The 17,513-nt window shown below is 45.7% G+C and overlaps 1 protein-coding gene across 3 annotated transcripts in view; it reads right to left on the reverse strand.

The window, feature by feature from the left end:
* The window catches only part of MUSK (muscle associated receptor tyrosine kinase), a 53,887-nt gene that overhangs the window by 19,891 nt on the left and 16,483 nt on the right, over positions 1 to 17,513 (reverse strand). For all 3 annotated transcript variants that reach the window (XM_074856010.1, XM_074856009.1, XM_074856008.1), the window contains exons 6-8: positions 8,031 to 8,155; positions 3,991 to 4,150; positions 2,455 to 2,461 (exon numbers count right to left, since the gene is read on the reverse strand). In XM_074856010.1, the coding sequence (XP_074712111.1) occupies positions 2,455 to 2,461; positions 3,991 to 4,150; positions 8,031 to 8,155 (292 nt within the window). The remainder of the gene's footprint in view (positions 1 to 2,454; positions 2,462 to 3,990; positions 4,151 to 8,030; positions 8,156 to 17,513) is intronic.

Genomic DNA, 17,513 nt, shown 5'->3' on the forward strand with positions numbered 1-17,513 from the left:
AGCCGTGCTGTTTGCTGCACACCTGTGATAACTTGGGATTTTTTGCTCTGCTGACTAGCAAGTTTAATTTTGGATGGACTCGATGAGCAGGAGCCAGGTGAGTCCTACCGAACACGCCAGGAAATTTTTCATGAGATCAGACCAGCAAAGCTCCTGCCTGCACCTCCTCAGCTCCTGCACCCATCCTGACCCTGCCTCTCTTCCACACAGGTTTACGTGGGATACACTGGGAAAAGGAGTGTACAAGCCTCTGCAGTTTTCCTTCTGGTGCTTCTCTGCAAGGTCCATCATCTCCAATCTTCACCATATCTCCCAGTTTGCAAACTCCTGCCGCAAAGCATGGGGCCAGAGCTATGCCGGAGCAATAAAAAGCACAGCAGGGTTGGCTCCTTTGTGGGACGTTTATTTATCTTTCCTGTGTTTTTTCGCATCTAGCAGGAGACAGCTGTCATCCCTCCCTCCTTTCTTCCCCATGGCCATCAAAAGGGACCAGCAAGGCGAGGGCACACACAGGTCACCCATGCTCCCAGCAGCTCCCACAGCCACCCCACAGCAGCAAGGTCTGCAGGTGAGGATGTGCCCTCCACTCAGGCAGCCCGTGCTGCAGGATGCAGTGCCACTGGGGCGGGGGGAACCTGGGAAAACAGCCTTCTCTGTGGGGGGGGAACAGTCGAATCGGGGAGGGAGAAGGGCTGGGTACAGCTGTCCCCACTGCTCATTCGGTCAGTGTAACTGGGGTCAGGGAGTTCAATTCACAACATGCCAACCATTTGCAGTAGCCAGCAGAGCTATTTGTATCTTTGCCTTTTATTTCTTTACCCTGTCCAAATAATCACCCATTGTCAACCCTGGGGGTTCTTGCTGTTTTTCTTCAAAAAGCTGCGAGTACATGGACAAGGGATTATACAGGATACCCAAATTTCTGCTTTTCAAATGCCACTCTCTACAGATGACACTCTCTGACCTTGGTTTAGCTGCAATACTTTGGGGTCCATGACAATTTTTTTTAATTATTATTTTTTTCCTGTATGTCACATTGGCTAAAAAATACAAGAAAGCAACAATTCCTTGAGATAGTACTAAAACAGCCATGATGCTGTGACACCCTGCATCACCCCAGGTGCCACAGACACCCCTTCATGTGACACAGGCCCCCCCCCAACATCCTGTTCCAGTCCCACAGCCTGTGACATGTGCCAGGCACAGAGCAGGTTTCCCCACAGCACCACACTGCACCAAGAACTCTCCTAGAGCTGTCCTTGACTTGGCAGGGGTCACATTATTCATGTTTTCCTGTTGATGCCCACTGTGCTTGATCTGAAAGGTGTCTCCTTCCTGTGCCCCAAGGGGCAAAAGAGGGCACAGGTGTGCATGGGGCAGCTGTGCTGCTGACTTCAGTGGGCTGTAGAAGCACCCTTACAAGAGCCACCAGTGCTAATATTGTGTTTCCTCACTTTTTTAAAACCTGCAGGCAGACACGGACCAGGCTGCAACAGAGAAGCAGCAACAACGTATTTCTCACAGTGCCTTGTCACAGAAAGGGAATTTCATGCAGCAAATGTTGAGAACAACTGCAGAACAGAAGGGCTGAGCATTTGATCACTGTTCACACACCTGTCACACCTACATGGGTGCAGGTGTAAGGCATAAGTCTGCCATCATCATCGGATGGTCACTAAATCACTTACAAAATTCCTGAATCAATCTTGCAAGCGCCTGTGAGGGAGGCAAGGGCCTTCACAGGGAGCCTGTGTCAGCAGAGTGTCAAAGCCATTTGCTCAGAATTTCTCAGGCTCTCCTCTTTTCTCTAAGGGCCAGTAGCTCCCAGCACTCTTCCCAGGCTAACCCTCTCATTTTCCTTCCAGACTGATCTGTCAGTACAACATGCAGAAATATGCTAGGACTCTAAAAAGAAAAAGCCAGCCGAACTGTTCGGTACTCCCAAAAATACTAAGCAAAAGTGCATGTCTGATCACATAGAAGTGACTTTACCTATCCATAATTCTTCTTGGAACAAATATCTAAACTTCTCTTGCCCTTATCTGGTGATCATCAAGCAAAAATACATTTATTGGCTGTATGCAGACAAGAGTTTAATTTGCAATTAAGCTTTTGCCTGTAAATTTGTAAGGTCAGTGAAGTTGCAGATGTGTAACTGTGAGCAGAATTTGCTCCAGAATATTCTGAACATGTCTATATTTTAAACACCCTTACTGATGTGTGATCCACTGCTTGTTTGATACAGAAGCATCCTTATCTACCTGGGCCCAGACTCCAATTATACTTGTATGCAGGAGCTCAGTGTTCTCTTCACGTGAACTTCACCTGCATGCTTGGCATCCAGAAACCCACTCCCTTAATTTAAGCCAAATTAACCAAAGCCCCTTAGTTCATCATTCCTCTTCTCCCTGGCCAAGAGAAAACCCCCAGGCAGCCACAGAAAGTCATTCTTACCTCCATTCTGCCGAGAGGCACCGGATCCCAGAATTGTCATGAGCAGGAGAAAGAAGAAATGGAAAAGACATCAGTGACGCTTCACTGCGCGCTCTGAGATGTGGGAGTTAAGATTTCCATGCTAAGAAATCTGTCTGAGAGCTGTAAGCTATCTGAAAAGGGTGCAGCTAAATTCTATCCTTATTTTGCATCTTTCTGTGGGGAAGAAGAGTTGGGCAACACTGAATGCTGTACAGGGAGAGGGAATGAGGAGGAGGAAGTGGATTGTTGACCACGGTTCTTGCTGAGCTGGACTGTTGCACCCTAAACCCAGACCTTTACCCTTACCCTTTGGGTCCTACATAACTGGCAGGTAGCACCCTCTGTTTAAGCCACTCCTGCACCCACTCCTGCAGGCAGCAGCTATAACAGGTGAGAGAAACCAGGGCTGGAGAAGCAGCACGGGCATGACCATGCCCCTATTTGCACATCGTGGGAGCTGGGCTGCACTGTCACAGGGAGGAGGTGCTAAGCATCAGCCAAGGACTGGGACACCTCTGCCCTGAGACCCTTGGGAGCTAGGACAAGGCCAAGGAGGGCTCCTGCTCAGATCTGGGGTCCTGCTCAGATCTGCACATGCAGACTGGTGAGAGAAGCTGCACTGCTTCTCCCTGCTGTAGGTGCAGGTAGCTGCACCAACCCTCCCACTCCATTTGGAGCTCTGCTTCGTGGGGCAGAGCTTTGCCTGGGGTAAAAGCAGGAGTGGGAATGTGAAATACAGTACGAAGTGCTGAGTCTCCTACAGGGCAGAGCTTGCTGCTAGTCTTAATGCCCATTGTAAGAAAAGGCATGGTTATTTTCTCAACAGAACAGAAGCTGAGGCACAGAGAAAGGGGCAGGTACATGCCTGGTTAACAGCACGACCAGGGCTACCACCCCATGCCTGGAGTCCTGGGTGATTCCTCTTTTCTCTAACTAAATACCCCTGCCTGTCCCAGGAGGGAAGGCACAAGCTGCTACCTTTCTCTTGGTGTGGCAAATGCTGTCAGGTATCTCAGACCATGGGTATTTCTCCTCTTTGGATCATCCTGTCCCCACTTGGGAGATGTCCCTGGGAGCAGAGGTTACCCCAGGCATGGTGGGGTACTTCTCTGACAGCAACCTCCCTGCTTTCTGGATGCAACTCCCTGAGAAGACAAACTGCTCATGAAAGCTATTTTCACTTTGCTGTTAGGTGATACCAATACCAACGCTGGGTCATGGCCACGACTTCCTCTGCATGGATGAACTTACCAAGTTCTGGGACACAAAGTACAAGACAGAATCAAATATTCAGGAAATGACAGCTGTGCCAGTCTCCAAAGTGTAAGAATATATGAGGAAATAGCCTGGTGAGGATGCATTTGCACTCAAATTTAGCCCCCTGCACACTATCGATCTCCAAGGCTTTTCCTTCTCCTCCAGAGTACTTCACACCCATTTCTTCTCCCCCAGCAGGGAAGATAGGACTGCAATTGCAAGGATAAAAAATTAATTACCCCTTTTTTCCCAGGATACCTGAAATGCTGATGGTTGCTGCAGCTTTTGCGGCTCCAAAAGTTTTGCTGTGTTTGTTCGTGGCAAGGCAAGTGAACAAGCCAGGTCGGGTGACATATACCTGCAGTCTGGAGTCAACCACTCTGTCCTTGACACTTTCCACTATAGATCCTGCAGAAACCTAAGAGAGTGAAAAGCCCAGTGCAGTGATATTTCCAAAAAAGACAAACAAACAAAGCAAGGAAAAACCTAAGAGACCCATCCCCAAATGTCCAGATTGGCAGAGAAAGATGTAGCAAGAGACAGAAGTGGCAGAGAGCTAAAACTGCTGGTGTTATTTTAGCCCTTTCATAGCGGCTGACTTCACAGACAAAAGCAAATGTTCAAGACCTCTCCTATTTCACACTTCAGCAATACTTTTGCAATTAATTTTCAGTTCCAGAGGGCTGTAGTCTCAGTTTTGCTCATGGAATTGAGCTGGCTAATAACTCCAGGACCTCTTCTAGTAGATTGTCTATTCATGCCTTAGCAAGGAAGGGTACAAGGTGTCTTTGTGGACCCTGACTACATTAAGGGAGAAAAGAAAATGGTTTGGAAGTCATTGATTCTGGATTAATATAAGCACTGCCACACTTCGAAAGCAATCGTGAGCAAAGCAAGCACTCTGACTCTGACACTTCGGCAGAGATCCGATAGATTTTCTTATCTCACACCTGGAAATATGGAAGTGGCTGCAAATGTGGCGATTTTGGCCAGCTCTTTTCCCAGGTCAGAAATTCCGAGGTAAATTAGCTTGGAGCCTGCTGATTTTGGCCAGCTGGGCTTGATTTTATCCTCAAGTCTTTCCTGCTTATATGGTATTCATTAAAGTAGGAGGACAAGGTACACCAAGACTCTACTTTGCAAAGGCAGTAGGAAGGACCAGCATTGCTCACTCTACCCTTCATACTGATAGGAAGCATCAAGTGCAATTCAAGTAAGATGTGATTGCCTGTGGTTCCCACCGGTGCTACCTGGCCCTGAGGGCAGTGAGAGTTGTCTCCCTGGATCCATCCCAGCAAAGCATTCTATCTATGCATCTACCTGGGAGGTTAGAGAGATCAATCTGACCTCCCTGGACATTAGCAGAAACATGATTTCAACGGGATCTGTGTCTGTTCCCAAAGGTATTAACAGTGATCATTGAAAAAGCAAGCAGGGATGCATCAGTGTTGTATCACATCTTTAGTAAAGATTGTTTTCTCTCTGAAAAGAAAATGCTGAGAATAATATATTTGTTTTGTCTTGCTGAAGCTCAACTTGGAGTTGTGGTGAGGGAACATGCATGGGAAGAAATCACCAAATAACCAGACCAACACAGTTATTCTAACTATTGCATCAGGGATGGCTGGTATGCTGGTCACTGTGTAAATGCAGGGACCAGGGATATTTTTTGGCCTTATGCTGTGAAGTCAGTTTAGGTGGATGGGAGATGAGGGGATGTTTTTCACAACTTTCTCTTTTGTTACAGTGCTGGTCAGATTTGGTTTTAGATTTTTTTTCTCCCCAGAAACCACTCAGCACTAAGACACTCCTGGGATATTCCTGGTGGAAAGGAGGAATTTCTTTACAGGCTGCCCTTCCCTCCCAGCATCCACCTGGGAGAGGCAGCTGCTCAGCCTGAGAAGCTTGTGCTGATCGGGTCCTGTCTCCCTGCTTACCCCTCAGGCATACCCCATCCTGTTAGCTCCACTCCCAGCAGCACTGGACCACACCTGGTGAGCATGGAAAGCCAGGATTGCTCCTCCAGGCTTGGGCCATGGGAGGGAAAGGGTGCTCAGGTAGCTGCGAGCAGTAGGAGCAGTACAGCAGTACACACGGTCACATGCACAGTGGAAAATCACAGGTGAAAGTATCAGGTATCTGTGCGTAGGACTTTCACACGAGCCAGCTGTTGTTTCCTCTACTGGAAACCTCAAGCCATTCCCTTGTGTTAATTGATTCCCTTCCCTTTTCAAATATGTTCCCTGAGATTTTGTTTCGAGCAGGTCCTTTTTCAGCCTTTAAAATGACACCTCAGCCACCACCAAAGCAGAGACCTCCTCACGTCTTCCCACATCGCTCACTTTGCGGTGCAGACAGTTTGAGGCCCATGATGCCTCATGGTGCATAGCAGAAGGAAGAGAAATTGTGTTTCTGTTTAGGTACGCAAGGCAGCTGATGCTCAGAGGAGTTTCCATCCTCCTCTTCAAAGGCAGCTCAGTAACCTCAGCAGATTCCCACTCTTTAAACCTCAGGACAATTACAGGTTGGTGTTCAGAGACCATAATGCCACAGGCACGTTGCATCTTCAAGTGACTCACTTTGCTTGCTCGTGAGTCAGCCCTCAAATAGACATGTTTCTATCCACCCGCTTCCTGGCCTGACTTTCTCAGAGATGGTCTCTTGTTAAGGTCTCCTTGCCATATTTAAAATGAGGCAGTCTGGAGCACCACCCTCCTGGGACTGGGCTTTGCCTTGCAGACAGGAATGGGGCAGAATAGATCTGACCAGCCAGGCAGTTGGCCTGGGCAGGGGCTGAGCATCATCTCACACTACATCTCGCACACAGCTCTCTGTGGGACCTTGGCAGAGCAGGACTCTGCAGTCTGGAAATACTCTGCCCTTGACAGAGACTCCAGACCCCCTGAAAGATTTCTTCCTCAATGGGGAAGAAATCTTGAATGACACCCACAGTTGTCTCAAAATAATTATCACCAGAAACTACAGCGGACCCATGGGGCTCTTCAGAGGCTGATCTGATCCCTTTGCTGTTCTCCCTAGGATGGAATATAGAAAATTAGCCCTAATCAAACTGGAGGACACAATAAGGTTTAGAGAAGATAAGGAAGGCAAGACAGCTTTCAGAGTAGCCCAGGGTCCTTAATAATGTATCTTAATACATGGAAAGAAGGGATACAGACCAGGATGGGGATAGCTTCCTGAAGTAAGGAAGTTGAGCAAGAAGATTTATTGGCCCTGTTGGACAAGCAAGTCCACAGGAATGGCCATGGCCAGATAGTGGCCAGAAGGATTTGGGGCAGACAGGGAGAAAGAGTGGAAGCAAATTGCCAGCCTGCACGCAGCAGCAGCCCCACCTGCCTCCACAGCATCACACCCTGGGGCTCACATCCTTAAAAAAGCTGTTGAAAGACCACAGAGAGTATAAAACATGTCCACCATAACCATATGAAGACTGGAGAAAACCCATGGCAGACTCAGGCTGCAGAGCTGCTGTGACTGTAGTGCACCGCTCACTCCCAGGGAGGCAATATCGGGTGTCAAGCAGGTCTTCAGTTCAGCTGAAGGGAAGGCATTGCAATAGCCTACACATGGACATGAAAGCCAGACGAATTCAAAGTAGGCACCTATTTTAAATGGTAAGGATAATTAGACTACAGAACAATTTCCTGTGAGAAGTGGTGGATTTGCATCTCTTGGTGCCTGCCACTGAAGAGAGTGTGCCTCTCTTGAGGACGTGCTTCTAGCCAGGAATAAATTAGTGACATACGTCAGCGTGTCACTTAGGTCAGTCTAGAAAATTTCAGATCTATTCATCTCCAAATATGCTGTACGTGTATGCTGTCCCACAGGTATTTTGCCTCAAGATGGTTTGTTCTACCCTACTACCTCAGTTTGTATTATTTTGTCAAATAAACAATTTTGCCATGTTATTGTTACCACATTAAGAGAAAGGAGAGGAAAGATGGCCTGCAGAAATACATAAACTCATGATGAAGTCCTAGAAACCCTGGCTCAGAGGAAGGTTGTAAGCGTCTAAAGCATCCTTCATCTCGGGCTTTCCAGACCCTTACAAATTAACCCATGCAACACCCTGGAGAAGGGTGAGAGTGTTCTGCAGAAGAGAAAACTGCAGCAGGGAGCCAAGTCAGGCTCAACTTGATGGCACAGTGAGGCGCTAAGTAAGGCAGGAATAGAAACCATGGGCACGGGTTCCCAGCCCCACTTTTTAATCCCTGGGCTGCACTTCCAGATGCTAACAGCTCACCCGGGCCAAAAACATGAAAAAAAGAGGCACTTACGGCTTTCCCATTTTCCAGCCAGGTGACGGTGGGGACTGGAAGGCCGGTCGCTGCGCATCGTAATGTCACCACAGACCCAAAGGTGATATTTTGGGATTCAGGAGCCTTCAGGATTCTGGCAAAAACTGCAGGAGAAGACAAAAGTGCTAGTTGAACAGCAATGAAAAGCTGAGGCTGTACTGGCATGGGGATGCTTCCTCCCCAGTAGGTCTTGAAAAAAGCCACAGCCCCAGGAATAAAAACGGAGTGTAGCATGGGCTTCCTGGTGAGTGATGGTCTTGGGATAGGGATGAGGAAGTGAAAGAAAGTGTCCTGCTAAGGGTGACTTCATAAGAAACCTGTTCAAAACCATCAAGGCGACCACCAGCACTGTCACATACCATGAAGGTTAAGGATCAGATAAGCTCCTCAGTGTGATCATAGTGATTAGGACTTACCATGGAGAGCTGCAAACCCCAGCATTTTCCATGTCACAACAACCTGCCCTAAGGGGAGAGACTCTAACCTCAGATTATTGGGGAATGACTGGAAAAGACTTTAGGAAGATGAGATTCCAGGCAGAAGGTAGTTTTTGTAAAGTGACTTTTCATCTCTACTGCTCTTGCTTCTTTTTTGGCAATGTGGTTACTGGGTAGTTTGAAGATAAGCAAGATAAGAGCCTCCCTGCCCCAAGAATTTATAATTTTTCTGGTGAAAGAAGAACAGAAGTATTTGTGTTGAAAACTTATTTTGAGCCAGAAACACAACTCTGACAGCCTTCACAAGCTGTATTTCAGCTGCTGTACTTGGATCACATAGAGGAAAGCAGAGAAGAGAGACATTTCCCCTGTGGAACATTTGAGTTTTGACCCAAAATTTTTAATGGAGATGCCTGAATGTCTGTGCAAAAGCAGGCTGAATAGCTCTGTGACATTTCTTACTCCAACTTCTCATACTTACTGAGTAACGCTCACTCTGTACCTTCTGGGCTGCACAGCAATGACTAAAAGTCTCCATCAGAAATTTTAGTAAGCGGGGGAGTTTCTCTTGGAGTTCTCAGACAAGCCTGATATCTTCTTTGCCACTTTTGCTATCTTCATGGTTCCTCTTACTAACATATCTGATCATGTCACGGTTTTCTGTGTCTCTGTTTGCCCAATGCACCTCAGCACTGGCGAATGGTTGCTCCCAGATGGAGAGCTCCAATGCAGAGCAATTAGGAGACCAGTGAGGATCCTCTAAGAAACTGACTCTCTGTCCCCACTATTTAGGATGAGAAGACTTCAACTGCAAAATTTCAGCTGGAATTTTAAAAGTGTATGCTTTCCACATAGTTTCTCCACCCAATCCTGGACTTGGAAGGGGCTGAGATTTTTGTTAACAATGAGCCTAAAACCAGCTTTTGCTCATGAATAGGTAACACTAGGTGTACATTTCAGAGTAAAAACTTTTTTGTGTTAGGAGCACAGCCATTCAATAAGCTCCTGGGCAGGGGGTTTTAAGAAGACTAAATTTAATGTCAGTGAAGTGAAAAGGGTGTGAGGATATGTATTATATTCAGCTTCTTAATTCCTCTATGATCTCCAAGCAGACCCTCACTACTGATGTTTTATGTCACTTTCTTAAAGTCAAAGCAGAGCAGCATCAGGGCTGCTGCAACACCCTGTCCCTCAGCAAGGCAGCAGGTATGAAGCTCCACCACTAATGAGGAAAGCTTCAGTCAGTGGCCAGGGACTTTTCTGACAAATAATAAGCAAAATGAAACCTTTGCCTGAAGTTTCACTTCAGGCCATTAACACCAGATGGTTACGAATTCAGTCCCAAGTGCCCCAGGCCAAGCTCATAATTACTTTTATACTTCATTCGGAGAAATACTAAACTTTTGGGTCTGTCCCCTGGCAGCAGTTACGTGCAGTTATGGCTCCTGCTGAAGCCAGCAGTTAGCTCCCAGAGCCGGAATACGGCCCCTGGTGCTTTTCTCATGCTGCTGTTGGTTTCCCAGTATGCTGCTGGGACTCTGCCTGCCTGACAACTCTGCTATTCAGATCCTGCCCATCTTAATTAATACTGAAGTGATGAATTAACTGCACCACATTAACTGGTGCCAGACACAGGTGCATATGCCCTCCTCTGTACCTGCTGCTCTCCCAAAATCTGTGAGGCTCTGTCAGCCAGGAGGAAAAAAAGCATGCTTTGAAAGTGATGAAGTTGTACAGGAAGGGAGCAAAGCCACAGTGAACGTGGCAGGGAGGCCAGAAAACTGCATCCCACTCCCTGGGGTTCTCCCGCCAGCACTGATCACAGCACTTGCTTTAGTAGCCCAGCACTCTGCTGGTGTGAGCGCTCATCTGCCAGCATAGGGAAGGCAAAGGGTCAGGCCATTCAAGCTTAAAACACCGAATACAGGGATAAAAATTTCAGCAACAGCTGCTAAGTATTCACATGTTTCTTGTGGAAAGTGCCACAGGTGTATTATCTAGCACAGGGAGGGATGGCTAAATAAAAGTGAGCCTATAAGGAAATAAGCTGATTTCCAAAGTGTGGAAGAATGGAAGCTCCTGCTACCCCAGTGCCACCATGTGTGTTTCCAGGACTTTCAAAATTGAAGTTACAGATTTAATGCTTTAACGTTTCAAGTACTTACGTTTACATGCTTTTTAAAAGTATTTTACTTAAAGTTTATCTATTTAACTTAAGTACTTAGCTTTAGATACTGTGAACTAAATAACCTGGGATTTTTTTACATTATTTTATTTTTAAGTGAGAAATTCCCTGGAATAAGGGCTGAACTCCTCAGGTCCTGACAGGCTTTGAAGCGCCACTGACTGGCACACCTAGGAACACATTTTCTAAAGGGATCTTCATCGCTTTGGGAAACAGCATTAAAAAAAACAGCATCAGCAATTTCTTAGCCCCATCATCTACGGGTGGATGATCGACACACCACTGTTGCCATCAGACTCAGGTGCTGTGAGAAAGCTAGGACAGGTTGTGTGAGAGCAGCCAGTGTCACCTTCCACCAGTGCAAAGTGGGGCAAGACTACTAGGATGATCTTGAGGTCCATTTTGGCAACCACATCAGCAAGGAAATCTGTCTTGTAGCCAAATGGAGGAACCCAGCCCCCAAAAATATGACTTTTTTTTCCCTCACCACATTACACAAAGAAAGAAAAGAGGCAAAGGTGAGGAAGGAATGGTGACTCTGATGGTGCCAACATAAGCTACTGTGGGGTAGAGGTGGGTGAAATGCAGGAAGAGGAAAGGAAATGACAATAAAAGTTTGTAAAATTCACATTATTTGGTGGGCTTAGGACATTGTTTTGTTTTCATTTTGCCTCAGAGTAAAAATTCCCAATCATCAGGTGATTTTCAACACCTCTGTTACTTGCCCTCTTCCAGATCCTCCCAAAAGTGGGTTTTGCCAGGACCTTTGTCTGTTTAGCTACGTGACCAAAAGGTTAACAACATTTACATCAAGACTCCCAGGCTTTCAGCACAGGACATACCCAAAGGCATTACAAAAAGCAGTTAGGGAAGGTGGGAGAAAAGGGCTTTATTTATTTATTTATTTAAGTGGAAAATAAAACAGAGAAGCTGGAAATGAAATCCAGCCAGCTAAAAGCCAAGCCAGCACATTAAGTTTCACTCCCAAGCCCCCTAATAAATGTCCTTTCTTTTACAGCCCTGCTAAATGATGTGCTGTGCACTGCAAGGCTTGCTAGGAGGTATCTGCACTGCAGCCAGCTGCTCCCATTTCTGAGAATTAGGTAACATCATCCAGTCCAAACAGTAGGGCTTTAATTCAGTCACAAAACTTTTATTCTATAAAAAGATTAAATCAAGGTCCCAGTCAGCCCCCGGTTTGAACAACTAACTCTTTCCAGGTGACTTTTTTTCCCGTCGCCTTTGACTGAGTTGTGTTTCATTTCCATGGTTTGGGGCCCAATCCTGCAGTCCTGGCAGATGCCTGCCCCCTGACTGGGTAAGGCCTGTTTTTTTGTTAAAGCAGGCTGGATTGGGCCAGCCACATCCAGGCAGCAGCCTGGGTGGCCTGGGGCCATGCTGCTGCTTTTGGGAAAGCACAAAGTGATGCCCAGAGTTCACAGGAAACCCTCATGCACACAGCCCTGCTGCAGGAAGAGACCCCTTTTAGCTGGGGTTTCATAAGACTTAATGCTGGCTTTGACACACCAGTCTCAGTCAAGCACTGGTTTTGGGGTGTGGGGTGTTTGGTTTTTTTTTTCCAGACCCTCTACTGGCTTTGGTGAACCTCAGCTTTCAGAGAACATGAGCAACATTTGCCAATGTACATGCATTAACCCAGACTGTCAATATCTGCACATATTCACATCCAAGAGTTTGTTGCTGGTCCTGGCTTACTGTAAAGCATGCCTGATAGTCCAAACTGAGATAAGGCCACCAAGGTGTTAGCAACCACCTGGTGACAGTGGGTGCATGTTCCCTTCCCATCACAGCCTGAGCCTGGACTAACATGTGAGCCAGACCTGGTGTGTCCATACTGCCAGATCTGGTATCTCAACCTGCTCCAGTTTCTCTGATTGTTTTGCTTTTGTCATGAGAAAGGGCCTTTTGGTTGATTACAGCCAGGTCTTACACTGAAAATTTTTTCTAGCTAAGCTGCAAAACACTGTGGTAAAGGCATCTCCTACATGTAAAAGGTGTTTTCCTCTGGTACAGCTGGTGCCATGTTGAGAACCAATGTGTCTATGTTGCTGGGAGAATTGGTAAACTACACATCACCTCGGAAACTTTCCTGATATTAATACCCTGGCAAAGCCTTTGCACTGCATACTATTCATATGTAAGCATTTAGGAGCTAAACTGCAAGCATTTTTTTGTTCACATTTGCCAATGTTCCCATAGTGCTTTTGTACCTGAAGCATGACAGATTGAAATGACTCCTTCTCTACAGAAGAGTTCTCTGGGCTTGAACTTTGCTTACTAATCCATAAAAAATCATTTATGCTTGCCACCTATATGCTCTGAAGAACCATAAACTTGTGCTAGTGTGTTTGCAGTCTTTTGCCAGTGAGAAGTCTGGTCATCTAAATTCCCATTCAGATTCATTCATCTCACATCCATTCATTCTTCCTGACAAGTCTGAACCAGGCAGTCAAGGAGAGGTAACAAACAGAGGGGCTACAATTTCCTTCCCACTGATGGGAGATGAGGGGAGGTCTGATAAATACATTTATAAACATAAAAAGCCACAGCATTTGTGTTTTCTGACATTTCAAATTAATCCGTGTAAAATCCCAACAATTCTTGAAATACCAGGGCTGAGAACAGGCTGCTCATCATGCTCATGGATCAGCGGTCACAGAGACAGCCGTGCTGAGCTGTGTGCAGCAGCTAATTGCATGCCAAGAGCCAGGGCTGAACAAGCGAGGCACAGTCTCTGCAGCTGACATGATGGGACTGAATCCCAGCTCGGAGAACAAACAAATTCTTCAGTAAGCATGGTCAGCAACTCCTCTCGCAGCAGCAGCGATGGGCTCTGCGCATGGCTCCCCACAGGCCTCTGTATGGGAACAACTCACGTTGTACCTTTGCCACTGCTCAACGTGTGCTGCCACCCTCGCACCCACTTCCAGAACTGCTGGGTTAATAATTAAATCCTGAGATAACTGCAAGGTCAGTTTTGCTTTGATCTCTAAGTATTTCTTATCAAAACTGCAATATATATCTTTTTGCAACCTACTGAGTAATCACAAAGAGGAGCAAAATGCCACAGGCAAAGCTGATATGAGACACTTCCATTTATCTCTATCAAATTGCTTACCTATTTTTATTTAATCCTTGTCCAAATATGCTTATTGCCAGAGAACCACATGTATACAGATTATCAAAAGAAAAAAAAATGTACTAATGCAGTAGGAAATGCACACAACCACTGTATTATTTCTCAAGGAACAGCACTATTAGGTGTGGGCCCCAGAAGAGCAAGCTGCAGAAGCACTGTAATCAAGCAGTACTTCATGATTCACCTGTCCCTCACCCCGTTATCATGGTAGTCTGGGAGAACCCCCCAATGCTTTGAAATATCAGCGTTTTGTACAAAATCTCAAAACCTCCCAGCTCTTCTGGCTCCTGATAAATGATTTGGGAGGTTTGGGGTTTGCAGTAGTTCTAACACCTCATGCAACACAGGCCAGACAGCACAGCGGTACACAGGCACTCAACCTGAAGCCTGAGGCTGTGAGATGGACAGGAGGGACAATTCAAGATCTGTGTGGAAAGGAGATGGAGGAAACCACAACATCTCCATCCTAAAGCATATGCCTTCAGATTCTAAGATCTGGTATCTAATATCAAAGCAAGTTTTTCTTAGCAAGGCAATAGCTTTTCAAGGTAACCTTATTCTAGGGTGAGCTCCAAGATTTATGGGTGGTAGGACAATTTTGCATCAGCAGAAGGCATCGTTAAATGCACCAGCCAGCGCAGGAACTTCTCAGCTGTGGAAGACTTTGCATTGCATGTAGATGTCTCTGGAATCCTAAAAGCAGGCCCTGCAAATATGCAAAGCTATAATAACCAGGAGTAAAATGTAAATAGATAGCTTATATCCTGTGTAACTATATAAAACCTGTTCTGTACAAGTGTTCATTTCTATATACAGAGCAAACACCAGATTCAAGGACAAGCGAGGATAACGTGTTCAAATTACTTCCCAAGGAAATGAATAAGGAGATTCTTTTCATGTCAGTACTGGTCTTATATATGTGTTTGGTTTCTTTGAAGAAAAGACCCTTCTAAACCTCCCCAGGCTTTCCTACAGTACAGAGACACACCGTGCACCATTCAACTCTGCCATTACCCATTACTGCATGTGAAACTGGAAAAGAAGTTCCCAGTCTCTTGAGGCAAAGAGCAACACTTGTTCATTCCAGTTGTGTGTTTGACAACCAGAGGGAAAGAGATCAGTACACACAGACAGACTGGCAGCCTTGGCAGTGGATGTGAGGGGCCGTGGACAGTCCATCACAACCACTGCTGAGGCTGCCAGTCTGCCTGTGTATACTGAAACCTTCACAGCTGCACACAAGTTTCCCCCTCTTCCACTCTCAGAAATGGAGCAGGCAATTATGGGAATCAATGGGATACCCAAAACTGATATAAGCCCTGCAGCATCCTGACATCTGGTCTCCACCAATGGGTAAGAGCATGCCATAAATTTAATTACATGCCATATGAAAAGTACTTCCTTTCATCTATTTTAAAGTGCTGCCAGCAGTAGCTGCAAGGATGTTTCTTGTTTTGGGGTGATAGCAATTAGCCTGTTCCTCGCTCACCTTATCCACCATGCATGCTTGATTTTCAGTGCTGAAAACTCTGCTAGTCTCTCCTAACACAGTGATCCATCTTCGTTCCCTATTCTTAACTCCTAGTTTGAGATGCCTTTTTTGTGAAGGGCTGCCTGAGGCTGCATTCAGTTTCAGAGATGTGAGATTCCTACACAGAAGCAGCACAACAGCAGACACCTTCTGTTCCATAGTATAGGCACACACACCCTAGAAATACTGTATGATACTAGAGCTGGCATTAGTGCTAGAAGTAAAATCTAGACTTGTACAGTCTGGAAGAGTCAGTTACAGTGGAAAATAAGAGCAGGGCTTTCACCTTCACTAAGGCTACCTAAATGAGAAATACGAAAGAGGTCCTTGGAAGACAGAAGGCATTAGCCTCAGGAAAATGGTATTGGTTGACCAACAACTTACCAAAAGTGGATTTTTAAATAGATTCTATAAAATTTCCAGGTTGCCTTCAAAACCCTCCTTGCTGTATCTTCAGGCCCAGCTCTATCTTGGTTTCTCAGTATGAAAAGGCAGTCACTTCAGGATAGCTGTCTCAGTTTACTCTGGCTCCCTTTATCTGATAGCTATGGGTATTCTCTACCCTCAACAATTTGTTGTTGTGCAGGAAGCACATGCTTCCTAGCTACCCAGCACAGTTTATAAGCCAGATGGATTTTGTCCGCAATATCTATTTTTTTTCTTAAAACTGCAACTCATGCAATGATGTGAGAAATTAATATATTTTTTTAAGTGCCTAAGGTTTTTGCAAAAGGAAATAGCAGGCTCCAATACCCAAGAAGAATTGCTCATATATGTCTTGTCAGAAATCTCATGCCAGCTACTTGGTGCAGAAGGCCTCTGCGAAACAATCACTTGAAGGCAGCGTGTACCTCATGTTTGTGTCACAGCAGAGCAAGCCTCAGGAATAAATTGAATAGATCACACTTGTTTGTTCATTTGCTGAAGGTCTGGGGCTGTTTTCTTTCTCCTGTGGCTTGCTCTGCTACCCTGTAATTAGGGCTATGGTCATATCTGAGGCATCTGAGAACCTCGGGATAACTATGGTGAATGCAGAAGGTAGGAGGAGATTTAATGAGATATTCTGGGCTTTCAGTTACACCCATGCCACCCCGCTGAGGCCAGTCAATTACTTTGGTGTAATTACAGGCAAGCTCTGTACTATTTTCTTTCCCTGTAATGCTTCCTCCCCCCAAACCAATTGCAATTTTTAACAGCAAACTGCAGTATTCACCATTTACTGCCACAGGACACTGCCTGCAGGTACGTACACCAATATCACTGTGGACAGAGAAGGCAATCCTTTCCCAGGGTTTCTGTCTCTGCTCATGGGAGAGCCACTCTTCCTCAGTGTCAGTATCAGAATTTCCCTGAGGAAATGTTGCCCAGCACTTAAATGCAAAGCTGCACACTTCCTTGTCAGTCTGCTATTTTGCAATCCATCTCACCCAAAACATCCTACCTCAGAAGATGGCACAGATAAAAATTCAGATTTCATGTTGATAGCTGATCTATGGGCAAGGCAGCAAGAATCAGGGTAACAGTGCTGACTGGCTGCCTTGGTGGTCTCTTGGTATCTCCCTTTCCTATTTTGTCTACACCAAGTACAGACATGTTTATGTGAAACTGTAGAAAACTTTCTGGATGGTACAACTGAAGTCAGTTTTCATTTGAAATAGGGTGCATCTCTGGAATGTGGGCCATGCAAACTGATAGATTAACTGGACTAAATACATACTTTAATTCTTGTTACTTGAATTATGGTGTCACTTTCTTGTCTTTTGATTTATCTGTGATGCAGATTTGTCCCAAGACTACATAAGAGGTCCACAAAACAGCTGAAGGAAGCTAGTGCTTTACACTTTGTGAGCAGGCTGTTAACTAAATAGCCAAGGCACTGCTTTCTAGCTTTTTATTGTCATCTGGTCTGCTGTCCCCTCACTGCCTCCAAGATTTAGACAAAACAATTAAAAAAAAAAAATCTAAACTGAGTTTACCCATGTTTTGGCAGATCCTTCCCTCTGAAGGGATGATTCTCCAAGGAAAACCTTCCTATTTTTAAGGCTAAGGCAGTTCTCACAAGTGTCTTATAGGGGAACATTTTTGTGGCCTGTGGCAGGGTATTATTTTAGTAGCTAGTAATAAGCAATAAACTGTGGGCAGGAAAAGA

Source organism: Strix uralensis, chromosome Z (genome assembly GCF_047716275.1).
Source record: "Strix uralensis isolate ZFMK-TIS-50842 chromosome Z, bStrUra1, whole genome shotgun sequence".
In the NCBI taxonomy this organism is placed as follows: domain Eukaryota; kingdom Metazoa; phylum Chordata; class Aves; order Strigiformes; family Strigidae; genus Strix; species Strix uralensis.